The sequence below is a fragment of the Eptesicus fuscus genome, chromosome 3 (assembly GCF_027574615.1).
Source record: "Eptesicus fuscus isolate TK198812 chromosome 3, DD_ASM_mEF_20220401, whole genome shotgun sequence".
In the NCBI taxonomy this organism is placed as follows: domain Eukaryota; kingdom Metazoa; phylum Chordata; class Mammalia; order Chiroptera; family Vespertilionidae; genus Eptesicus; species Eptesicus fuscus.
In genome coordinates, this window is record NC_072475.1 from 54,545,614 (window position 1) to 54,572,014 (window position 26,401).

The 26,401-nt window shown below is 41.0% G+C and overlaps 1 protein-coding gene across 1 annotated transcript in view; it reads left to right on the forward strand.

Moving 5' to 3' along the window:
- FYTTD1 (forty-two-three domain containing 1) overlaps positions 1 to 26,401 on the forward strand; it is a 40,337-nt gene that overhangs the window by 10,153 nt on the left and 3,783 nt on the right. The window contains exons 2-8 of the mRNA XM_008155495.3: positions 724 to 852; positions 17,811 to 17,959; positions 18,929 to 19,041; positions 21,439 to 21,535; positions 22,325 to 22,386; positions 23,772 to 23,846; positions 24,944 to 25,070. Of these exons, the coding sequence (XP_008153717.1) occupies positions 724 to 852; positions 17,811 to 17,959; positions 18,929 to 19,041; positions 21,439 to 21,535; positions 22,325 to 22,386; positions 23,772 to 23,846; positions 24,944 to 25,070 (752 nt within the window). The remainder of the gene's footprint in view (positions 1 to 723; positions 853 to 17,810; positions 17,960 to 18,928; positions 19,042 to 21,438; positions 21,536 to 22,324; positions 22,387 to 23,771; positions 23,847 to 24,943; positions 25,071 to 26,401) is intronic.

Here is a 26,401-nt window from a genome sequence, read left to right on the forward strand (position 1 = left end):
GCCTGGGAGCTGGCATGTCCCCACTCCCCGGCCTCCCAGAGCCAGCAAGTCCCCATTCCCCGCTCCGGGCTGCCCGGAGCCAGCACATCCTCACTTCTTCTGAAGCACCACTCGAGTAGCTCCCTCCGCCGCCCCCTTCTCCTCATAGCAGGCTTCACTCCGCTCTGTGCCTGCGTATACAAATTAACCGCCATCTTTGTTTGGTTAATGTGCATACTCTCTCTGATTGGCTCTGGGCGTAGCGAAGGTACGGTCAATTAGCATTTTTCTCTTGTATTAGGTAAGATAGGAGATTGATTTCAGAGAGGAAGGGAAAGGGAGAGAGAAATAGAAACATCAATGATGAGAGAGAATCATTGATTGGCTGCCTCCTGCACACCCCATACTGGGGATAGAGCCCGCAACCTGGGCATGTGCCCTTGATTGAAATCAAACCCGGACCCTTCAGTCTGCAGGCCAACGCTCTATCCACTGAGCCAAACCAGCTAGGGCCTTTGTCCATTTTTTAATTGGATTGTTTGTCTTCCTGGTATTGAGTTGTATAAGTTTCCAACTTTGGCTGATTTGAGTTTTTATCTTATTATCATGATTACCCTCTTATGGAAGTGCTTTCAAAGTAGAAAAGAAGTTAGGGACCTGGAAATCTATCAGTTAGAAAATGAGACTGAGTAATTGAGTCAGTAAGTTACAATGAAAATAATCATTGCATTTCCCCTATCACAGATGATATCATCAAATTGAATCGAAAGGAAGGAAAGAAGCAGAATTTTCCACGACTAAATAGAAGACTCCAGCAGAGTGGTGCCCGACAATTCAGGATGAGAGTACGGTGGGGAATCCAACAGAATTCTGGTAAGTTTTGCAAGTTAGAATAAAGAGCTCTCATTTATGGATTCATAGTATACTATTTTTGGTACATACTTAAAACATGGAGGAAATAGATCAGTACCCTTTGTTTGGGGTTTGTATTTACTCTCAAGTTTTTGTTTAATTTTAAAATCTGGTAAAAATTTAAGTTGCCTTAAATTTTTTCTAAACCTCAATATACAAATAATCTAAAGTATATTTAAATTATAAATTAAGACCATGATATGCTAAGGACCTTACATATCATGAGGTCTTTATCTTAAATGTTCCTTTAACAGTCTATCTTATGGATGACTATATAACTCAAGCTTAAATATATTCCATGAAAGAGCATACCACCTCATAAGACAACTTTTGTTATTGCAGATAGCTATTTACTAGAAAATTCTCTTGACTTGAATTAAATCATGCCCTACCTATTAATTTTACAAAGGAATAAGGGAAGCATACTCCCTTTTTTATATGAAAACCTTTTAAATCTATGGAGACTACTATTCTGCATAGAAAATGACTTCTTGAATCTTTATTTTATTATCTGGGACCTTTAAGATTTGTTAAATTCTCCAAAGGTGACACCCAGAATTGATTCCTTTTTTTTTTTATTAATATATTTTATTGATTTTTTTAGAGAGAAAGGGAGAGGGATAGAGAGTTAGAAACATCGACGAGAGAGAAACATCGATCATTTGCCTCCTGCACACTCCCTACTGGGTATGTGCTTGCAACCAAGGTACATGTTCTTGACCAGAATCGAACCTGGGACCCTTGAGTCTGCAGGCTGACGCTCTATCCACTGAGCCAAACCGGCTAGGGCCAGAATTGATTGCTTTAGATGTGATCTAAATGATCTTGGAACTCTACATATACAGTTATTTTTGGTAATTGGGAAGCTTAGCCTATATAATAAAAGGGTAATATGCAAATAGACCGGCAGAACAATTGAACAACCAATCAAAGCGTAATCTATACTAATAAAAGAGAAATATGCAAATTGACCATATCTCCACAACGCCCATCAGCCAATCAGGAGTGAGTATGCACATTAACCCAACAAAGATGGTGAGTTAATTAGCATATGCAGGTGTGAAGCAGCCGGGCAGGGCGGGGCGCCTGCTATGAAGGGAGGGCGGGGGGTGGAGGGAGCTACAGGAGTGGCGCTCCGGCCAGGAGCGAAGACCTGCAGGCTCCCAGGCGGCCGGGAGCAAGGACTTGCAGGCTCCCGGGTGGCTGGGAGTGAGGACTTGCAGGCTCCCAGGCGGCCAGGAGCAAGGACTAGCAGGCTACCAGGCAGCCGGGAGCGAAGCCAAGGGAAGGAAGGCCTATTCTTGCATGAATCTTCATGCAATGGGCCTCTAGTATGCTAATGTGATATGTTAAGGCTACTCGACCACTCGCTATGACGTGCACTGACCACCAGGGGGCGGGGGTGCTCCAACTGGTAGGTTAGCTTGCTGCTAGGGTCCAGCCAGTCGGGACTGAGCGAGATGGGCTGGACATGCCCTGGAGCCCTCCTTTGGTTTCTGATCATGCACCGGTGGGGTCCCTCAGCCTGGCCTGTGCCCTCTTGCAATCCACAATCCAGGACCCCTGGGGGATGTCGGAGAGCTGGTTTCAACCCGATCCTGCAGGCCACTCCCCTTGGTAGGGCGCCAGACGCAGGGCTCGTGACTGGTGAGCGCTGCTGCGGCAGTGCGTGCCTCTCCTGATGGATCACGGCAGGCACAGTGGGGCTGGGATGAGCAGGAGCAGCAGGTAGGAGCTCATTGGACTGCGGGTTTCAACCGGATCCCTGTAGGCCACCCAGAGGGACCCCACCCTTGCATGAATTCGTGCACCAGGCCTCTAGTTTATTTATAACCATATTGTTCCAAAATGGATTTAAGGTAATAACTGAACACTTAATTATATATGACTAGTTAACTTTTTTAGCTGTTATATCAGCATTTTAGAGTGAACCTTTATTCAGAATTTTATAACTCTAGATCTTTTTTATACATATGAAAAAATGTTTGGTAAACTAGCTTCTAACTTAATTTTTTATCCTATATGTTGAAAAACATAAGAAATAATATCCAGTAGGTCAAACATAATTAATTCTCTGATTAACAGCTAACATGCCAACATATCCTCAAAATATATATTTTTTTAAATAGAGTCTGAAGCTAAAATTTTACCCTGCAAAGAAATGTATTCTTTAATAATTTCTTGAACAGCTGAACCCAAGTGAGTACATTTCATGACAGATATTTAGGTATAACAAAAGGATATTTAATTCCAGTGATTTATATTTAAAAATAAATATTACATAGTATACAATATTTTATATATAATTTGTTTTATAATTTTAGAGTTCATAGAAGCCAGAAATATATTCATTGTGCTAACTATATGTTAAAGACCTGATAAACCCTTTGAACTGACCAGGTTCTCAGGATATATAAAGGTGCAGTCTTTTACTCAAGGAATTTCTGATAATAAATTGGATAGAAAACACAATTTAGAAATGATATAAGAAAAATTCTGACATAGGACTTTAGGTAGGGAGGTTGATCTAAGAAGATCAGTGGTGATTTAATAGATCAGGTGAAATAGGATCTGGTCCATAAAGGATCAGAAAAGGTTTTACTTTTTTTGTTGTTGTTAATCTTCATCCAAGGATATTTTCCCATTTATTTTAGAGAGAGTGGAAGGGATGGGTGAGACAGAGAGAGAGACACATCAATTGGTTGCCTCCAGCATGCACCCCAACCAGGGTTGGGGATCAAGGTACATGCCCTTGACCGAAATTGAACCCGGGACAGTCTACGGGCCGATTGCTCTATCTACTGAGCCAAACTGGCTAGGGCAAGAAAAGTTTTTACTTTTAACTGGAGGTTATGATCTGAGTCTAGAGATAAATGATATATAGGGGCAGCTTAGAATCTTATAAGATTGAATTTGTGCTTGTATGTTCTCCACTTACATGTGACAGGGCCTATAATAGAACAGCTGCTGCTGTCACTGAATGTGCAGAGAAATATGGGATTGTCTTAAGCTCTGGTTAGCAAAAGTTCAGATTTCCACATTGTAATGTCAGTGAAGTAAGAGCACAAGTAGGACAGAGAGCTCGTGGCATATACTTAATAAATTATTTTGGCCCTAGCTGGTTTGGCTCAGTGGATAGAGCGTCGACCTGCGGACTGAAGGGTCCTGGGTTCGATTCCAGTCAGGGGCATGTGCCTTGGTTGCGGGCACATCCCCGGTGGGGGGTGCGCAGGAGGCAACTGATTAATGTTCCTCTCTTATGGATGTTTCCGACTCTCTCTCCCTCTCCCTTCCTCTCTGTAGAAAATAAATAAAATATATTTTAAATAAAATAAAATAAAAATAAATTATTTTGGATGGATGAATAAATGAATGATTAAAGTCTCTCTAATTGTGGCCAAAATATAATTTAGTCACTCAATAAATACTGGTACCAACAATCTAAATATCCTGGATGATAGGTAGCAATAGTTCTCAAAGTATTGTTATGGACCCTGGGGAATCCCAAGACTTGAGTGGTCCTCAGGTCAAAACTAGTTCTATAATAGTTTTTAAATATCTTAGTTTTCATTTCTAGTATATTAAGTATCAGTAAACATAAACCCACAGAAACAAAAACTCTTTAGAGTCTTCAGTAGTTTATAAGAGCATAAAGAGGTCCTGAGACCAAAAAGTTGGAGAAAGCTATTTCTTTTAGAGGTATAAGAGACAGGGGAATATTTTATGTTGCTTCAGAAAGTCAGTAATATGATTGCATACACGGTGCTGTGATATGATATTTCCCAGAAAACCCCTCATATCTTCATGTAAGTGATCAGACTCCAGAAATTATTGAGGCACATAGAAGTGTGTGAAAGAAATTCATGAAGGGATTAAGCTAAGGATTCAAAGGAAAGATGAAAAATTCTGCTTCTGGTTCTAATTATTCTCAACCTTATTTGAACCTGTAGAGCTTTATAAAATAGACCAGTGTTCTGGCTACACTCCATTGCTACTGAACCAGAATCTACAGAAGTAGGGCCTAGGGATTTTTTTAAGTTCCATGTGTGGTTCTGATGCATACCTAGTCTTAAACTGCTAATGTAGTATAACTGGAAATGTGAAAGGAACTTCATAGAGGTACTAATTGAAGTATTGAGAATGAAGGTGCTCTGGAAAGACAGAAGAAAACGTTATAGAGGGACTAAGTAGATAAAAACTTATAAAAGACTATTGCATTAGATGATGTCTTTAGTACTTCTTCATTGTGCTTTTCAGAATATAAGGCAGTTACAGAGAATAAGAAGGTAGAGAATTGGGGCAGTATATATAGGTCTTTATGAAACACTAGTGGCCTGGTGCACAGATTCATGCATATTGAAAGGAAATTAATTAGAAGAAAGATTTGTGCGGTAGTTACGTTACTGCAAAAAATTGCATCTCAAAATAGTATATGTAATATAGTATTATAAAATTAAAACATTCGTGCAATTGGCGCCAGCGAGAGCTTTATATGTATTGCACATGCACGAGTCAACATGTATTTTTAAATTGCCAGTGGGCATCATATTATGTACTGGTAGGTCAGTCGGACATATGTGCAGTCGGTCACTTAGCCTTTTTTTTTATTGTTTAAAGTATTTCATATGTCTTCTTTTCCTCTGATTGACTACCCACCACCGGCCACTCCCAACCCTGAGGGCATGCCCCTACCGCCCCAGGGTCTGTGTCCATTGGTTATGCTAATATGCATGCATAAAAGGCCTTTGGTTAATTTCTGATACCCCCTTCCCCTGCCCCTTGTCTCTGGATCTATTTTTGTTCATCACTTTACATTGATCATTATATCCCACTTATATTTATCTTTCTCCGACTGGCTTATTTTGCTTAGCATGATGCTTTCCAGTTCCATCCATGCTGTTGCACATGGTAAAAGTTCCTTCTTTTTTATAGCAGCGTAGTATTTCATTGTGTAGATGTACCACTGTTTTTTGTTTTGTTTTGTTTTAAAATATATTTTATTGATTTTTTTACAGAGTGGAAGGGAGAGAGTTAGAAACATTGATAAGAGAGAAACATCGATCAGCTGCCTCCTGCACATCCCCCACTGGGGATATGCCCATAACCAAGGTACATGCCCTTGACTGGAACTGAACCTGGGACCCTTTAGTCCGCAGGCCGATGCGCTATCCACTGGGCCAAACCTGTTAGGGCTGTACCACCATTTTTTAATCCACTCATCTGCTGATGGGCACTTAGGCTGTTTCCAAATCTTAGCTATTGTAAATTGTGCTACTATGAACATAGGGATGCATATATTCTTTCTGATTGGTGTTTCTGGTTTCTTGGGATATAGTCCTAGAAGTGGGATTACTGGGTCAAATGGGAGCTCCATTTATAACTTTTTGAGGAAACTCCATACTGTTTTCCACAGTGGCTGCACCAGTCTGCATTCCCACCAGCAGTGTACGAGGGTTCCTTTTTCTCCACATCCTCACCAGCACTAGTCATTTGTTGGAGGGTTTCTTTATGATAGCCATTCTGACAGGTATGAGATGATACTTCATTGTCGTTTTGATTTGCATCTCATGGATGATTAGTGACTTTGAGCATATTTTTATATGTCTCTTGGCCTTCTGTATGTCCTCTTTCGAAAAGTGTCTATTTAGGTCCTTTGCCCATTTTTTGATTGGATTATTTATGGTATCTTCCTTTTGTTAAGTTGTATGAGTTCCCAGTAAATGTTGAAGATTAAACCCTTATCTGAAATAGCATTGGCAAATATGTTCTCCCATGAAGTGGGGTTTCTTGTTGTTTTGTTGATGGTTTCTTTTGCTTTGCAGAAGCTTTTTATTTTAATGTAGTCCCATTTGTTTATTTTCTCCTTAGTTTCCATTGTCCTAGGGGCTGTATCGTAAAGATATTGCTTCGACATATGTCTGATATTTTGCTGCCTATGGATTCTTCTAAGATTTTTATGTTTTCCCGTCTTACATTTAAGTCCTTTAACCATTTTGAGTTTGTTTTTGTGTATGGTGTAAGTTGGTGATCTAGTTTCATTTTTTTGCATGTATCTGACCAAATTTCCCAGCACCATTTATTGAAGAGACTGTCTTGACTCCATTGTTTGCTCTTGCCTCCTTTGTCTAATATTAATTGAGCATAATGTCTTGGGTCGGTTTCTGGGTTCTCTGTTCTGTTCCATTGGTCTATATGTTTGTTCTTGTGCCAATACCAGGCAGTTTTGGGAACCGTGGCTTTGTAATATAGCTTAATATCTGGTATTGTGATCCCTCCAACTTTGTTCTTCTTTCTCAGGATTGCTGTGGCTATTCGAACTCTTTTTTTTATTCCAGATGAATTTTTGGAGAGTTTGTTCTAGGTCTATGAAATATGCCATTGGTATTTTAATGGGGATTGCATTGAATCTATAAATTGCTTTGGGTACTATGGACATTTTAATGATGTTGATTCTACCAATCCATGAACACGGTATGTTCTTCCATTTGTTTATGTCTTCCTCTATCTCTTTTGTCAATGTCCTATAGTTCCATTAGTTAAGTTTATTCCTAGGTTATCTTAATTTTTTTTTTGGTGCAGTGGTAAATGGGATTGTTTTTTTAGTTTCTCTTTCTGTGAGTTCATTATTGGTGTATAAAAAAAGCGATAGATTTCTGGGTGTTAATTTTGTATCCTGCTACATTGCCGAATTCATTTATTAAGTCTAGTAGCTTTTCGATGGACTCTTTGGGGTTTTCTATCTGCAGTATCATGTCATCTGTGAGTAAGGTCAGTTTTACTTCTTCTTTTCCAATTTGGATGCCCATTATTTCGTCTTGTCTGATTGCTATGGCTAGCACTTCCAGTGCTATATCAAATAGGAGTGGTGAAAGTAGGCATCCCTGTCTTGTTCCTGTTCTTGGGGGAAATGGATTTAGTTTTTGCTCATTGAGTATGATGTTGGCTATAACTTTGTCATATAAGGCTTTTATTATGTTGAGGTATGATCCCTGTATTCCTAGTTTGCTGAGAGTTTTTATCAAGAAAGGGTGTCTGCATCGGTTGATATGATTATGTGATTTTTAACTCTCAATTTGTTTATATGATGTATCACATTTATTGAAACATCCTTGCATCCCTGGAATAAATCCCACTTGGTCATGGTGTATGATCTTTCTAATGTAATGCTGGATTCGATTTGCTAGAATTTTGTTGAGGATTTTAGCATCTATGTTCATCAAGGATATTGGCCTGTAGTTCGTTCTCTCTCTCTCTCTCTCTCTCTCTCTCTTTGTGGTGTCTTGATCTGGTTTTGGAATTAGGGTAATCCTGGCTTCATAGAAAGAGCTTGTAAGTGTGCCTTCCTCTTGAGTTTTTTGGAATAGTCAGAGGAGGATAGATTTTAGTTCTTCTTTGAATGCTTGGTAGAACTCTCCTATAAAGCCATCTGGACCAGGGCTTTTGTTTGCTGGAAGATTTTTGATTACTGCTTCAATTTCTTCCATAGTTATCAGCCTATTCAGTTTTTTTGATTCTTCCTGATTAAGTTTTGGAAGCTTGTATTTTTCTAAGAATATGTCCATTTCATCTAGGTTGACCAATTTGTTGGAATAGAGTAGTTCATAGTATTTTTTCAAAATCCTTTGTATTTCTGTGGGGTCGGTTGTTACTTCACCTCTTTCATTTCTGATTTTGTTTATTTGGGTCCTCTCTTTGCTTCTTGGTGAGCCTGGCTAGAGGTTCATCAATCTTGTTTATCTTTTCAAAGAGCCAGCTCTTGGTTTTATTGATCTTTTGTATTGTTTTCTTGGTCTCTATGTCGTTTATTGCCGCTCTGATCTTTATTATTTCCTTCCTTCTGCCCACTCTGGGCTTTTCTTGTTGCTCTCTTTCTAATTCTTTGAGTTGTAGGGTTAGATAATTTATTACCATTTTTTTCTTGTTTTTTGCAGTAGGCCTGTAGAGCTATGAACTTCCCTCTCAAGACTGCTTTCACTGTGTCCCATAGATTTTGGATTGTTGTGTTTTCATTGTCGTTTGTTACCAGGATGCTTTTTATTTCTTCTTTGATCTCTTTGGTAACCCAACCATTGTTTAATAGCATGCTATTTAGCCTTCAAGTGTTCAATTTTTTCATTGTTTTTATTGTAGTTCATTTCTAATTTTATGCCATTGTGATCTGAGAAGATGCTTGATATGATTTCTATCTTCTTGAATTTGAAAAGACTTTGCCTATGTCTCAATATGTGGTCTATCTTTGAAAATGTCCTGTGTATACAAATATACATTTGAGAAAAATGTATATTCTGTAGCTTTGGGGTGGAATGTTCTGAAGATGTCAATTAATTCCATCTGATCTAGTGGGTCATCTAGGATTGATGTTTCTTTGCTGATTTTTTGTTTAGAGGACTTTTCCAGTGGTGTCAGTGAGGTATTAAAGCCCCCTAATATGACTGTATTGCTGTCTATCTCTCCCTTGATATCTTCCAGGAGTTTTTTTTTATGTATTTGGGTGCTCCTGTATTGGGTGCATATATGTTTACCAGAGTTATATCCTCTTGTTGAATTGCTCCCTTTAGTATTATGAAGTGACCTTATCTCTTGTTATGGCCTTCACTTTGAGGTCTAATTTGTCAGATACACGTATTGCTACCCCAGCTTTCTTTTCATTTCCATTTGCCTGAATTAATTTTTTCATCCTTTCACTATCAGTCTATCAGTCTGTGAGTTCTTTGTTCTGAGGTGGGTCTTTTGTAGACAGCAGGTATATAGGTCATGATTTCTTATCCATTCAGCTAGCCTATGTCTTTTGATTGGAGCATTTAATCCATTTACATTTAAAGTTATTATTGACCAGGGGCCCAGTGCACAAATTGGTGCAGCTTGAAAGAAACTATGGGCTGTGAGGCTGCTGTGGGCACGGGGACAGGTCTCAGCCCATCCTCTGTGCCCCTGCCCAGCCCCTCCTGCTGCGGCCCCCTGTCTGCCAGCAGCCCTGCTCCTGCTGTTGCCACTCCCTCACGGTGATGGCACTGGCCCTGCTCGCACCCGCTGACAGCACGGAGTGATTGGAGCCGGCGCCAACAGCAGGTGTGAGTGGGGCTGGCACCACCGTCAGTGGGGGCAAGTGGTAGCTGCTGCCCAGTCACCCCTCAGGAGCAGGGGGAGGTGGAGAAGCCCTCAGGACGATCAGGGCCGGCAGCCACCGCTCACACCCGCGGATGGTGCTGAGTGATCGGGACCGGTGCTGGGCACCGGCATCAGGTGTGTGCAGTGGCTCCAGCTCTGGCAGCAGGTGCGAGGGGGGCTGTCGCTGGCAGCAGGTGCAAGAGGCGGCTGCTGGCCCCGATTGCCCCTCAGGAACAGGGGGAGGTGGAGAAGCCCTGAGGGGCGATTGGGGCTGGCAGAGGGTGTGAGTGGGGCCGACGCCAACAGCAGGTGTGAACACCAGGCAGGACCGTGGCACACGGGAGCAAAGACTTTTCAGTAACCACCAGAGGCTCGCCCCAATGACAGTGACCAGGGCCCTGCCTTGGTCTGGCACCCCCACTCATCCACTCTACCATCCCACCACGGCCAGTGCCCACCATGTTCCCCTCTCTGCTGCCTGCTGCTGACGCCCACCATGTTCCGTGCGTGCCCCCTGGTTGTCGTCATAGCGACTGGTTGTTCGGATGTTTTGCTGTTTGGTCTATTTGCATATTAGGGTTTTCTATATATAGATAGATAGGTATTTGTCGCCATTTTTATTCTTTATGCCTATGTTCCTACTTCCCTTCCTATTTCTTCTTTTTACAGCAGTCCCTTTAGGATTTCTTGCATTGCTGGTTTAGTGATAATAAACTCCCTTAGCCGTTTTTTGTCTGTGAAGCTGCTGATTTCACCTTCAATTTTGAATGATAGCCTTGCTGCGTATAGTATTTTTGGATTCAGTCCCTTGCTTTGCATCACTTTGTATATTTCATTCCATTCCCTTCTGGCCTGATGTGTTTCTATTGAGAAATCAGTTGATAGTCTAATGGGAGAGCCCTTTTAGGTAACTTCCTGTCTCTCTCTGCCAGCTTTTAAGATTCTTTGTTGTTGGTGTTTGCCAATTTAATTATGATGTGTCTTGTTGTTGGTTTTTTGGGGTTCATCTTGTTTGGGACCCTGTTAGCTTCTTGGACTTGTGTGAGTTTTTCTTCACAATCAGGGAAGCTTTCTGTCATTATTTCTTCAAACATGTTTTCTATTCCTTTCTCAGTTTCTTTTCCTTATGGCACCCCTATTACTCAGATACTGTTTCATTTTATGTTGTCCCAAAGTTCCCTTAGGCTCTCCTCCTGTTTTTTTACGTTTTTTTCCAGTTACTGCTCTGCTTGGGTGTTTTTTCCTACCTTGCCTTCCAGCTCACTGATGCAGTGCTCAGCTTCTTCTAGTCTACTGTTGATGCTTTCTATTGTGTTCTTTATTGCAGCTATGTCATTCTTTATTTCTTCTTGGTTCTTCATTTCCTTTTGGTTCTTACACATGTTGTTGAATTTGTCTTCCATCCTTTCAGCATCCTTATGATAATTGCTCTGAAATCTTTTTCTGACAAATTGCTTGCCTCCATTTCATTTACTTCCTTTTTCTGGTGATTCCTCTTTTTCTTTCGTATGGGGGCTGTTTCTTTGTCTCCCCATTTTCATTCCTCTCAGGGTGTCTGGTTATGTGGCTCACTCTCTACCGCATTGACCAAAAGGCACAAAATACAACACAACAAGACACAACACAGAGGGAACAAAACTAAATTCACAATCCACAATGACAGATCGAAACACACGCCTACTATTGGCACCAGCGAGAGCTTTATATGTTATCGCGCATGCGCGAGTCAACGTTTATTGTTAAATTGTCAGTGAGCATCATATGTACCGGCAGGTTGGTTGGACGGACGGTTGGTCACTTAGCCTTTTATGTATATAGACTAGAGGCTTGAAGCACAAAATTCATGCATGGATACCATCCCTAGGCCTAGCCTGCAATCAGGGCCATCTTCCCCAGCTGCCGGCAGCCAGCCTTGCCCCCCGCCACCACTCACTCGGGTTCGCAGTTTGCCATGGGGCCGGTGATCGGAGCCTGACGGCAAGTGGGGAGGGACTTGGAGGCTGGCTGTCCCGCCCGCTCGTGGCCTCGCCCCCGCCCCGCCGCGGGTTGCCCTTTGTGTGTTGGGCGACCAGCAGAGTGGGGGCCTTGGTCTGACGCTGCCTGCATCCCCCGCCACCCACCCCCGGGTCCCCATTCACCATCGGGCAGTCGGAGCCTGCCGGCCAGGGGGAGGGACCAAGAGGTTGGCCATTCCGCCCACTCGCCAGCCCCATCACCACCCACTTCGGATCCCTGTTCGCCATCGGGGGATGGGAGCCTGCCGGCCAGGGGTAGAAACCAAGAGGTGATCAGTGCACCTCATAGTGACTGGTTGATCAGTCATTCTGGTTGTTCTGCCATTACGGTCGCTGGGCTTTTATTATATAGGATAGGATGACAGATAAAAAAATGAAAAGTAGTACAATTGCTAAAACTGAGATAATCTAATGAAAGTTTATTCAAAGGTAGAAAGGGGATGGAGGGGCAACGGGTGATCTAGGCTCGCTAGAAGGTGTAGAGGATAAGAAGCCATCAATGAGAAAGAAATGGTAGTGAAAAGGTTAACAAGTATGGGAACAATGGCTATAATAGTTCGAAATAGGAAGTACCTAGAAAAAGAATTCTATCCCATATTTTTCTCCTTTTAATCAATTTTATGCTTGTTAATGAGACTTGCTCATTAATCTTTCTCATCTGATCTTAAAAACTTTGGCATAATAATGGATTCCTCATCTCTTTAATCTTTGTCTTTTGTTTGAATACAGTACTTTCACATTTCTTTGTTCCTCACCCAATCTTTTATCATGTCATGTTTGAATATTGCAGTAGCATCTGAAATGGTCTCATTGCCTTCTCCCTTTTCTTTTTAGTCTAAGATACTGCTTCTAGACTGATATAATTTGATCATGAATTCTGTGACCCCTTCATTCCTAGTCAGGTGTAATCTTTATCACCATCTAAAGCCCTCTGATTTGAACCCACTACATTCATTTCTTCTTTTCCGTAGACTCTCTTCTCTCAGTATGCTGTAGTTGCCCATGTCTTTGTATTTGTCACTTCATATCATATCCTGACTATTCAAATCTTGGCCTGTTTTGTAATATCTAGCTTATAATCCACTTTTTCTGTAATATTTTTTTCTCTTTGGAATTGTACCATAGATTATATTATACATTTTACTCTTTAGTTTTTATATAACAGTTTTGGAAAGTGTTTAAATTTTGGAGCCACACAAACTTGAATTCTGTTCTTCCAGTTTCTAACTAGTTACTGTTCTTTGCCTCACTTTGCTCACCTGCAAAATTCAGATGTTAGCATTAACCTCATAAGTTCTCATTTAGGTTAAAGTATTCAGCATAATGCCTAGCACAGTTAATGGTTGCTGTTTCATGTAATACAAATAAAAATAGCAAATTTAATTTGAATATACATGTTTCCCCAACGTGCTTAATCTTTGCTTGGTTGCAATTTCAGAAGAAAAACACACATTGAGCAGCAATCTGATTTTTGAAGTTGTAACTTTATTGTCTTTTTCTTTGATTATAAAAGTACTAATAAATTTAGTACCTCTAGTACTAAGGCAGAGAGCATCCAAGAAAGGAACAAATCCAGAAGATCTCCACACTAACTGAGTTGCCATGGTGGTGGAACTTACTGGGAAGCCATATGTGGGGGTGATACAACTTAAATTCACTGGAGGGTGATTAGGGCCAGACTATAGTGATGCCTGGGATTAAATCTAAACAGATGCCCCAAATTTAAGGCATCACTCAGGCTCAAATTTTATGCCCTAGGCATCTCTCTTGCCTCATCATAGTCTCAGCTTGTGGGGAAAGGATATTGGGTCCTGTATGCCACAGGAACAAGCCTTGAGGTACACACTGGAACTTGAAAGAAAAGCTCCGTCTTCCTCTAAAGTACCTCCAGTGCCCTCTACTGACAAAGCTTAAGCCTGGGCAAGCTGGTAAGAGAAATGTTCTAGTGACTAAAGCAGGGCAATATAAAGTGAATTGGGAGCTGGAAGGCAATACATTGATAACTAATTAATCTATCATAAGAAGTTCTCCTAACTGTCTTGTTGAACTCTGGTCTCAAAGTAGGTATGTATATATATACAAATAGACCGAATGGCAGAACAGCCAAACAACCGGTTGCTATGATGTGTGCTGGCCACTGGGGGGGGGGGAGGGGAGGGGTGTGTGGAACATGGTGGGCGTCAGCCGCGGTGGGATGGTAGAGCAGGTGAGTGGGGGCGCCAGACCAGAGTAGGGCGTAGGTTGCTGTCATCGGGGCGAGCCTCTGGTGGTTACTGAAAATTCTTTGCTCTCGCGCACCGTGGTCCCGCCCGGCACTCGTACGTGCTGCCGGCCCTGCTCGCACCCGCTGCAGGCACCCGGCGCCAGCCCTGATCACTCTGCGCCATCAGCTGCTGGCCCCAATCGCCGCTCAGGGCTTCTCACCTCCCCATGCTCCTAAGGGGCGATCGGGGCCAGCAGCTGCCTCTAGCACCCGCTGCTGGCGACGGCCCCGCTCACACTGATTGCCAGCACCAGCCCTGCTCGCAACTGTAGCCATGCCGAAGGCAATGCTTGCACCTGCTGCCAGCTCCAGCCCCGCTCGCACCTGCAGCCATGCCGAAGGCAATGCTTGCATCTGCTGCCAGTGCCTGGCGCTAGTCTCAGTCGCTCGGCACCGGCAGTGGGTGCAAGTGGCAGCTGTCGGCCCCGATTATGCCTGAGGGCTTCTCCACCTCACACTGTTCCTGAAGGGTGATCGGGGTCAGCAGCTACCACTTGCACTTGCTGCTGGTGCCAGCCTCAATCACTTGGTGCCATCAGTGTGTGGGAATGGCAATGGGAGCAGGGCTGCCAGCAGACGGGACTGGGGGCCGTGGCGGGAGGGACTGGGCAAGGGAGCGGAGGATGGGCCGTGACCCGCTCCTGTGCCCACTGCAGCCTCGCAGCCCACCGGATACCATTCCAAAGACATTATACCGGTATTATGCTGGATACTATTCCAAAGACATTTTCCCAAAAATTAGAATTAAGATTAAGAATGCCCCGTATCACAGTTGTTACTTAGTATGGCTCTCTGGAATTCCTGGCTGTTGCATTAAGAAATCAAAGAATTTGGGGTATAATTATTAGAAGGAAGAAGACAATTATTTGTGGGTAATATGATTGTCACTTAGAAATTCCAAGAAAATAATTTGAAATACTATTAAAACTAACAATTGAGTTCAATGGTATGGCTGATTAAAAGGTAATAAATAAAACCTCAATAGTTTTCTGTAATCCTAGGCATGACAATATGAAAATATTATTATTAGAGGGATTTTTTTTGTGATTGACAACAAAATCTATAAACTATCTAGCAATAAGCTTAACAATAAATGTGCAGACTTATGGGAGAGGGGGGAAGCTTACTGAACCAATTTAGTGACAAAAGGAGACTTGAGAAGGGGGAGAGATATACTATGTTCCTGGATATTGTACTAGTAAATAAATCAATTCTTGAAAAATTAATTGTAAACTTAATGTAATTCTTCTATCAAAGCATTGAAGGAAATTAGAACTTATTGCTAGATTTATGAAAATGACAGTTCGTGAATGGAAGAATACAGATAGCCAAAAAATACATGGAAAATATTCATTCTCATTAGTAAACTACTAAGTAAGACAAGATTTTATTTATTTACTTGCTGGACTTCAAAATACATTGAGCTTTACTTCAATAAGATTTTTTAAAATACTAAATGATAAAGATTAAAAAAAACATTCAGAGTAGTCAATGTTATGGAAAAAGTGGCACCCGTATGATTCTGGAATATAAATAAATATAGTCATTCTAGAGGGGATTTTTATAATATAAATGAAAATCCTTAAGAATTTGCTTTACTCTTTGATACACTATTTCAGCCTCTGAAAGTTTATATTTTGAGGTAATCATGAATGTCTATAAAAATGTTATCTATACTATTATTGCAATCCTATCTAATAAAGGGGGAATATGCTAATTGACCCTCATGCCATCGCAAAGATGGTGGCACCCACAGCCAATAAGGAGGGAATATGGTAATTGACTGCCCTGCCCTCAAAGATGGTGGCGCCCACAGCCACAACATGGCAGCGCCCAGTCCCCTCAGCCCCGCCGGGGCGGCAGGTGGGCCCGGCCGCTCTGTGCGCCTGCCTCCGGAGTTCCCCAGTCCCCTCAGCCCCCCAGCCACCAGGGCCGGCCGAGGCTTGCACTGCCGGCAGTGGCAGCAGCAGAGGGGTGATGGGTCATTGCCTTCCCCTGATTACCAAGTCACCTCCCACCCCTGAGGGCTCCCGGATTGTGAGAGGGGGCAGGCCGGGCTGAGGGACCCCCCCTCCAGTGCATGAATTTTCATGGACCGGGCCTCTAGTTAAAAAATAATGTAGTAAAAGAATATTAAATATCTGGGATGTTAGTCACAATATAGTATGAATATAGACTACAGAATAGTACCTAGAATATGATATGGGGTTTGCTGGAAGACTCAGTCCACCTTGTAAGCACTTGGTGCTATAAATTATGATTTACTTTATGTGATAGTCTTTGAAATTGCTTAAAAATAATTAAAACTAAGGATGTTAACTTTTTAAATGTACATATACAAATAAAGAAAAGACTAGGCAGACATAGAATGTTAGTAGTGGTTATCTCTAGGTAGTGGAATAATGGGTAACTTACTTATTTTCTTATTTGTACTTTATATGTTTCTAAATTTTCTGCAGTGAGCATATTTACTTTTTCATAATTAGAAAATATTTAAATAAGTAAGATACATAATGGAAAAGCAAAGTCAGTAAAGTCACAGAGATGAAAATATGTCCATTGGAACTCACTGGGGACTTTAGCAAAAACAGTTTGAATACAGTAGGACTGAAAATGAAGAAGGCAGATTGCAAGCTAGTAAGTAATGGGAGGTAAAGATAGTGATTCCACTTTAGGTCAGTGCTGTCAACAGAAATAAAATGTGAGCCACATTATTAATGAAACTGTACATTCTTTTCTTGCATCTCATTTTAGACTAGTCATTTTTCAAATCTTCAATACCCACATGTAGTTAGTGGCTAAAATATTGTACAGGGAAAGTTGAGTCTATCTTGTTAAGAAAGCAAAGCCAGAGAGAAAAAGAGAGATAGAAAGGAATAGTCTTTTTCTGCAACAGAATCCTTTCCAGTGCAACTTATTGCCTCTTTAAAAATGAGATATTTTATGTAACTCAAACGAAATATATCCTATCTAACAAAAGAGTAATATGCAAATGGACCATCACTCCAACACACAAGAGGGCCGCCCCCCCTGTGGTCAAAGATGGCCACCACAATATGGCTTGCAAGGGAGGGCAGTTGGGAGGGACCAGGTCTGCAAGGAAGGGCAGTTTGGTGGGGGGGGACCAGGCCTGCAGGGGTGGACAGTTGGGGGGGGGACCCAGCCCTGCAGGGGAGGGCAGTTAGGGGTGACCAGGCCAGTAGGGGAGGGCAGTTGGGGCAATCTGGCTGGCATGGGAGCAGTTAGGTGTTGATCGGGCTGGCCGGGGAGTGGTTAGGGTATGATCAGGCTGGTAGGCAGAAGCTGTTAGGGGCAATCAGGCAGGCAGGCAGGTGAGTGGTTAGGAGCAACAGTCGGACATCCCTCGAGGGGTTCCAGATTGGAGAGGGTGCAGGCTGGGCTGAGGGACACCCTTCACCCCCCACCCCGTGTACGAATTTCGTGCACCAGTCCTCTAGTATAAATAATAATACTGTAGAATATCTTGTGACCTTTGTGCCTCTCAGTTGCATTCTCCCCACCGCCCCCTACAGGTTTTGGTAAGAATAATCTGAGCCGTAGAGGAAGAATCATGCCTGGGAAGAGACGTTCTTACGGAGTTATCACTGGTCTTGCAGCTAGGAAAACAACTGGAATTCGAAAAGGAATTAGTCCTATGAATCGACCGCCTCTAAGTGACAAGGTAGGATGATGAAGGCTTAATGCTGAGTCAGATAAATTAATGTTTTATTTCAATAAAAATACACTTTTTTCTTACCTATGAATTGAAGAACTAAGTCGGAAAGATAAGAAACTCATTTACATTACTACTAAATATTACTGCTAAATACTAGTAATGTAAATAGAGCAAATGGTTGTGCTAAGAGGGGCAGGGTTGTGTCTAAGAATGAATTTCCTTTTTGGTTTGAAAATCAACTTAAAATATCTATCAAGAAGTAAAAATTGGCCTAGTTAGGATTCTTCTCTTGGGATATAGAATGTCAGTATCAATTCTATAATTTTTTTCTTTAGATTCAGAACTTCATAAAGCTGGGGATATGTTTTGTAGAACTTTTAACTTGACTCGTAATACTAAATCATTTAGTACTTCATGAAGTTAAAAAAAATTATTGTTGCACATTTCATGTGCTTGTTTTTTGTGACATTGAATATTCTTGATTTATTTTTTCTCTGTAGCCATTTCTACTTAGGCTTCTTTGCTATTACAGCCTCTTTTTTTTTTTTTTTTTCTTTTTCGCACATTTGTTTTGGAACTTACCCCTCTTATTCCTTTACTTGATATCCAAAATCATGTTTATATAAATGATTCCCTAATTTACATCTCTGGCTCTCATTCTTCTCTTGAGCTCCAGATCCATGTTTCCCCATCACCTGTACATCCCACAGCACTTCAAACTGAACAGATCCAAAATAGATAAAAGTTATTTTTCTGTCCAAATTCTCTTTTTGTTGCAAGTATTTTGAGTATAATGTGGTTATCTTTTCAGTCACTTAGACTGGAAATATTCAAGTTGTTGCAGCTTCTCTGTTTCTGTAACCTGCACATCAAAGCAGTGGTCATTCCTTGTCCATTCTGCCTCAGAAATGTTTATTGTAATAGGGTATAGAGTAAAAAACAATCCGATTAACATAGTTTCTTGCCTTCTGAAAGAATATAGAACGATATTTTCCAGCGTTAAAAAGGAAGGCAAACCTTCTGAGACAAAATGAAGTGCAGAGAAAACCAGTTGCAGTTCTTAAGAGACCTAACCAGCTAAATAGAAAGTAAGTACTCAAATATAAGACAATAAGGTTATCCTGCATAAATAAAGATATACTTCTTGCCTAAGTGTTCGAAGGAATGAATTTTCAGTGATTCTTACAGTTATCTGGTCATTTTCAAGATAGCTATTTGGGGTGTTTATCTGATCATCCAACATGGAAGCAAATAACTTTTCTTATTTCTTAGATGCAGTTATTGATGAATTTAACTAATTGTAAACTTTTTTTAAAAAAAACCCCACAGCATTCTGCTTCTCTACTGTTCTTGACACATAGAATAACATTGCAAAATGTGAATTGTTTTGGTAAATAATTATTCAAAATTGGGAATTCTAAAAGCTGAATTTGTTATTCAGTCTCAAAGGCTCTTAAAAGAATAGTGTATGTTATTTGTGGAAAAAGTAAACTAGAAAGAATTCTGTATGGATGCTTTTTAAGGTGAAATTATTTTTATATGAAATTGAAAGACATAAGAACTTAAAAATGATGAACTATTGTTATGGCATTCTGGTCTCTATAATGATAAAGTGTACTAAAGGAAGTTGACAAGCTGTGATGTTTCCTTATTATTTCAGTTTCAAATACTATTTATTCATCTTTTATAGAAGATAATTCAAAATAAAAGAACCCTTAAATGAAGTCTTTGTATAAATGGAATGGCTGGAATTGCACTTTTACTTAAATATTATATTGTTTTCTTTTGAGAATCATTTGGTAGTACCTATTGGAAAAGGGGAACTTATCATATAATAATTTATCAATTACATGAGTCATTAATGAGCCCATATTAATTGGGCTAGATAGGGAAATTTGCATTTGAGCCTCTATAAGATTGGAGGTAAGATTAGGCAACATTTCAGCATTTATTTGTAAAAATAAATAAGTAGAGCTCTGGCCAGTGTGGCATAGTTGAGTGGGGATCGTCCTGTGCACCAAAAGGTTTGATTTCTGGTCAGGGCACATGCCTCAGTTGTGGGCTTGATCCCCAGTAGAGGGTGTACAGGAGGCAGCCGATTGATGTTTCTCTCTCCTCCTGCCTTCCTCTCTTTAAAAATCAGTTTTTCTAAAACATTTTCATTGATTTCAGAGAGGAAGGGAGAGGGAGAGAAAGATAGAAACATCAATGATGAGAGAGATCACTGATCAGCTGCCTCCTGCACGCCCCCCACTGGGGATTAAGCCCGCAACCCAGGCATGTGCCCTTGACTGGAATTGAACTCAGGACCCTTCAGTTCGCAGGCCAGCGCTGTATCCACTGAACCACACCAGCTAGGGCTAAAAATCAATTTTTAACAATCTTTTTAAAAAGATAAATATAAAAATTTGTTTTCTCATATTTTACCAACTTTTTATAGAAACTACAAAGAGATTACATTGTTCTGTGTGTGAAAGAACAAGCAGTGAAAGATAGAAGTTTCTCTGTGATTTATGTTAATATGTAAAGGTTTTAAGTGAGAAAGGAAAACTGAAAAAGATGCTATTTTTCAAGATTTTCTTTTTAGCTGTAACAGGTTTGGCTCAGTGGGCCTGTGAACTAAAGGGTCCCAGGTTCGATTCTGCTCAAGGGTACATGCCAGGTTACGAACTCAATCCCTAGTATGGGGCATGCAGGAGGCAGCTGATCAATTATTCTCTCTCATCATTGATGTTTCTCTCTCTCTCCCTCTCCCTTCCTCTCTGAAATCAATAAAAAAATATATTGGAAAAAAATGATTTTATTTTCAGTCAGTTTGACTATGATGTGCCTAGGTGTGATTTTCTTTGTATTAACCCTGTAAATAAATCTTTCACCAAATTTTTTTAAAATATATTTTATTGATTTTTTACAGAGAGAAAGAGAGAGGGATAGAGAGTTAGAAACATCGATGAGCTGCCTCTTGCACACCCCCTACTGGGGATGTGCCCGCAACCAAGGTACATACCCTTGACCGGAATCGAACCTGGGACCCTTGAGTCCGCAGGCCGACGCTCTATCCACTGAGCCAAACCGGTTTTGGCTCACCAAATTTTTTAATACATATTTTTATTGATTTCAGAGAGGAAGGGGGAGAGAGAGAGAGAAACATCAGTGATGAGAGAGAATCATTGATAGGCTGCCTCCTGCACACCCCCTACTGGGGATCGAACCCACAACCAGGGCATGTGCCCTGACCTGGAATCGAACCTGTGACCTCCCGGTTCATAGGTCGATGCCCAACCAGTGAGCCATGCCAGCCGGACTAGAGGGAGATATTTGTAAATCAAATCTCAATAGTTTCTGATAAATTCAGAGTCTTTATATTTAGTGTATTCTCACATTTTTAGGCAATGAATTAAACTGTTTTTGCTTATTGTTTTCTCAGGATATTTGAAAGTTGTTAAATGGCTGAGACTATTCATGCACATATGTTTTCATTGCAGAAATAACATCCCAACCAATTATCCCAGGAGTGTAAATAAATTAAGTCATCAGAAAGACACTCGTCAAGCAACTTTTCTTTTCAGAAGAGGCCTGAAGGTATAAAAACCCTTGGTTGTGTTTTCTTTTTACCCAAACAAAGGATCCTGAACATCTATCTTTAGTAATCCTCAATCATAGGGATGGCCCATGGTTGAAGTGTAGGGGTTGGGTTTGGATATGGAGAACATGACATTAGATTAGTTCCTCCCTGCCCCCAATTCTCTCTCGTTGTCCTTAATAACACCATCTATCTATAATAATAAAAGTGTAATATGCAAATCGACCAAACGCCCAAATAGCAGAACAGCCATCACTGGCGCCAGGCCAGCCAAGGCGGGTGCGATGCAATTGGTTGGGGGGCGGGGGGGTCTCTGCCGTTGCCCCACAGTTGCCCCACAGAGGGAGGCCCAGGCCACCAGCCAGTGGAGCGATCGATCAGGGCTGGGGGGGCCTCCGCGATGGGTGGCTCTGCAATTGATCTCCCCAAAGAGGGAGGCCAGGCCACCGACCAGCAGGTGGACAGGGCCTCCCTCTGCGGGGCGATGGGTCGTGGGGCTCCCAGACTGCCAGAAGGCGCAGGCCGTGTTGAGGGACACCCCCCAGTGCACGAATTTCTTGCACCGGGCCTCTAGACTTATAAGAATTTAACTTGTTATGTAGGAATAAACCTGTTTTTACTACTTGTTCTGATGCAGAACCCTAACAAAGAGGTGTTGCCAGAATAGTCATATATGCCCCTCCTACATTCATACACATATCTTAATGGGTTATAAAGTTTGGAGGATAGCTCTTTGCGTTCAAATACTCTGCTTTCTGTGGGATCTACTGCTTTTTTTCCCCCTTCAGGTTCAGGCCCAGTTGAACACAGAACAACTGCTAGATGATGTAGTAGCAAAGAGAACTCGTCAGTAAGTTTCAATTTGTTTTTCAAGGTGTCATTTCAGAACTCCGAGAATACTAGCTACCCAAATTACTTTGTGCCCTAGTCCAAAAGAAATTAAATGAGACCTAAAGTAAATTAACCATTGAGCCCAAAACAAACCATTTTTTGCTCTTTTTCCTCCCAAAATCTTTTGTATTTTCACATGTCAGTGTATAAAAGTTTTAGCACCAAGTACATTTCTCTATTTTTAATTTTTATTAAGCTCCATTTTAATGAAACATTCCTTTATTTTCTATAACTGCTTTTATACAAATGAATCTATTCAGGGAATAAATAGAAGAAAATACAGGAGAGCTTTAAAATTTGTAAACCCTTAAGAACAATAGAATATTTTCTTTTTTCACATATTATTTTTTTTCCCATTACCCCTATTAAGGTTTAAAAAATTTTTTTTTGGTCAGAATTGCACTTCCCAAGTATGACTTACAACATTCTAGTTCTATCAGTATGATCAAGTTTTGAGATTAAACTATTTATAGCTACTTTTTAGAAAACAAAACATGGTCATGGTATGATGCCAACCAATATGGGGTATGATTTGAGTATAAGAAAGGAAACTATTTCAACTTGATGTTGGCAGTATTCTTTTGCACAGGAGTCACGACATTGGTAACCATAAGGAAGAAAATAATCATAGCTTATTTGGTTCTACATGAATAATAGAATCAACTTACGGAACAAAGCACAAAATTCTTAATTTGGTAACAGAATATAATGTAAATGTCTGATTCTTATTAACGTAAATATAGAAGTAGAGCTGACAAAAAGTGGGAGGTACAAAGTGGGAGAAGAGGTGGAAGGAAGGAATAGAGGGACTACTATTCTTTTATACTAAGTGGGAAGGGGAGGTTATCAAGCGATACTACTGAAAGAAAGATGTTTACATATATTTAAAGCTATGATGGAAGTAAAGTAGTGATATCGCCATCAAAATATTTAGAATTAGGTAGGGAAACTAAAGAATAGTGATGAGGGAACATATGTAATACTTCCAAAATAAAGATTTTAAAAAATAAATAAAACATGCTTATGCAAAATTTATTGATTAAAAATATATATATTACACAAGCATCTTGTTTAATGAATTGGAGGGAACCAGCAAGCAGTAAAAACAGGAAAGGTTAAAAGTACTGCCTCTAGGGAACAAGAAGGGGAAAAATAGTAGGGTGAAGGACGGTTACTTTTCATTAAAAACCTTTTTGTAGTTGTTTTTTTAATGTGCATATATTTGTTACACTGAAAAATATTTAATAAAGCATCCAGTTCCTACACCCAAGATGCTGTATTTTTTAAAAGGTAAGAAAAAGTAATGGCTATATTCTAATGAAGTTTTTGGTATTTTGAAACTAGATGGCGGACTTCCACCACAAATGGAGGAATTTTAACTGTATCCATTGATAACCCTGGAGCAGTGCAGTGCCCAGTGTAAGTCTTTTCTTTATTTTGCAGAAATTATAATCTCTCAGTATATAAAATAATAGAAAACTACTGGATTCCTGCTCGAAGTGTGATGTCCAAGTTAGGATAAACTGAGACAAGGATAAAAGTAATACTTGATGTACAAAATAGAAATAAAATAGTATAAAAGTAAAAGCGCCTTTGATTCCTGGTTCTACAGCCCCAAGGTAACCACTCTTAACAATATTTTTATTTTAAAAGTTTGGTGCATGGTCCTGACTGGTGTGGCTCAGTTGGTTGAGCGCGTTATTCCATGCATCATGAGGTTGCTCGTTTGATTCCCAGTCAGGGCACATGCCCAGGTTGCGGCTCAATTCCCAGTAAGGGGGGTTGTGTAGGAGGCAGCCCATCGATGTTTCTCTGTCATTAATGTTTCTCTCTCTCTCTCTCTCTCTCTCTCTCTCTCTCTCTCTCTCTCTCTGTCTCCCGCTCTCTAAAATCAATAAAAACATTTTAAATAAATAAAAGTTTATAAAAAATGTTAGATACATCTATTTTACTGTGTAATAGTAAATGAGATAATACTATACCTATTTGCTCCCTTCTCTCCCTTCCTCCCAGTATATTTTAAAGTACCTTTTTTAAAAAAAGTACTTTCTTTTTAAAAGTCATAGTGTGTTCTTTTATCTAGTTAACCCTAATTTAGTTAACCATTCCATTATATTTATTGCATTATAAACTTTCTAAACTTATGGAGTTTTTGCTCTATGTAGCCATTTTAATGACTGAAATGGAAGAAAGAATATAAGATAGGTCTTTAATAAGACTTCAGAGGTTGTTTTATTTTAGTAGAAGACCAGGACTTGGAAATCACTAATGATTCCAAATTGTTGAAAAGTTTATAGTTCTACTTAAAGAGGTAGTCTGTGAGTGACTATATATATTTTATTCTCTAGATTAGTCAGTCAAAAACCATACCTTTTTTTGTAAACACAAATAAAATAGTCGCCCTAATATATTTGAACATGTGTACAAGTCAAGATGGCTTTATGTACTAAATGATTTTATTTTTCTTCTTTTGATTGTTAAGCTGACCTAATTTCATTTTAATCTTTTTCTAATAGAACTCAGAAACCACAATTAACTCGTACTGCTGTACCCTCATTCTTGGCAAAACGGGAGCAATCTGATGTAAAGAAAGTCCCTAAAGGTGTTCCCCTGCAATTTGATATAAATAGTGTTGGAAAACAGGTAAGTTTTCCCCCCTATTATTTCTTTGGGCCATTCACTGATAATATTTTAGTTAACAAATGTTGTATAATGAATTAAATAGAGGGTCCTAAGTCTCCTCAACCTTATGAATCTACTGATTTATCTACTTCTGTCTCTATAGGCTTGCCTATTTTGGACATTTCATAATACACTAGAGGCCCAGTGTACAAAATTCATGCATGGGGGTGTGGGTGTCCCTCAGCCCAGCCTGCACCCTCTCCAATCTGGAATCCCTCTCACAATCTGGGACTGCTGGCTCCCAACTGCTCGCCTGCCTGATTGCCCCTAACCGTTTCTGCCTGCCAGCATGATAACCCCCTAACCACTCCCTTGCCAGCCTGATTGATGCCTAACTGCTCCCCTGCCAACCCAATCGCCCCCAACTGCCCTCCCCTGCTGGCCCGGTTGCTCCCAACTGCCCTCCCCTGCAGGCCCAGTTGCCCCCAACTGCCCTCCCTTGCAGGCCCAGTCGCCCCCAACTGCCCTCCCCTGCTGGCCCGGTCGCCCCCAACTGTCCTCCCCTGCTGGCCTGGTCACCCCTAACTGCCCTCCCCTGCTGGCCTGATTGCCCACAACTGCCCTCCCCTGCCAGCCATCTTGTGACCACATGGGGGCAGCCATCTTGTGCGAGGGCATGACGGTCAATTTGCATATTACCTCTTTATTATATAGGATGCTCTTTTGTGGCTGGCTTCTTTTACCTAGCATAGTATTTTCAAGGTTCACTCATAGTGTATCAATATTTCATTTCTTTATATATATAAAAGCCTAAGCGACCATTACAACCAAACAACCGGTCGACCTGTCGCTATGACATGCACTGACCACCAGGGGGCAGACGCTCAACACAGGAGCTGCCCCCTGGTGGTCAGTGCGTTCCCACGGCCAACCTCCCACAGTCCCTCCCCCCAGCCGGCCAACCTCCTGTGACCCTTCCCCCCAACCGGCCAACCTCCCACGGCCCCTCCCCCCAGCCAGCCCCAATTGCCCCGTTCGGAATCTCCTGATTGGCCCCAATCGGCTCTGATCAGAACTGGGCGAGATACCCCAATCGCCAGCCAGGCTGAGGGACCCTACCCTTGCACGAATTTATGCACTGGGCCTCTAGTCTATAATAATAATCTATAATAATAAAAGCATAATATGCTAATTAGACCGGACAGCCAAACGACCTTCCAGATATCGTCCTGGACAAAGCCAGGGCTGAGAGGGCCAAGCCCCTTGCACGAATTTCATGCATTTGGCCTCTAGTTGCTGAATAATGTTCCATCTTATGGATATGGCATATTTTATTCATTTATCAGTTAATG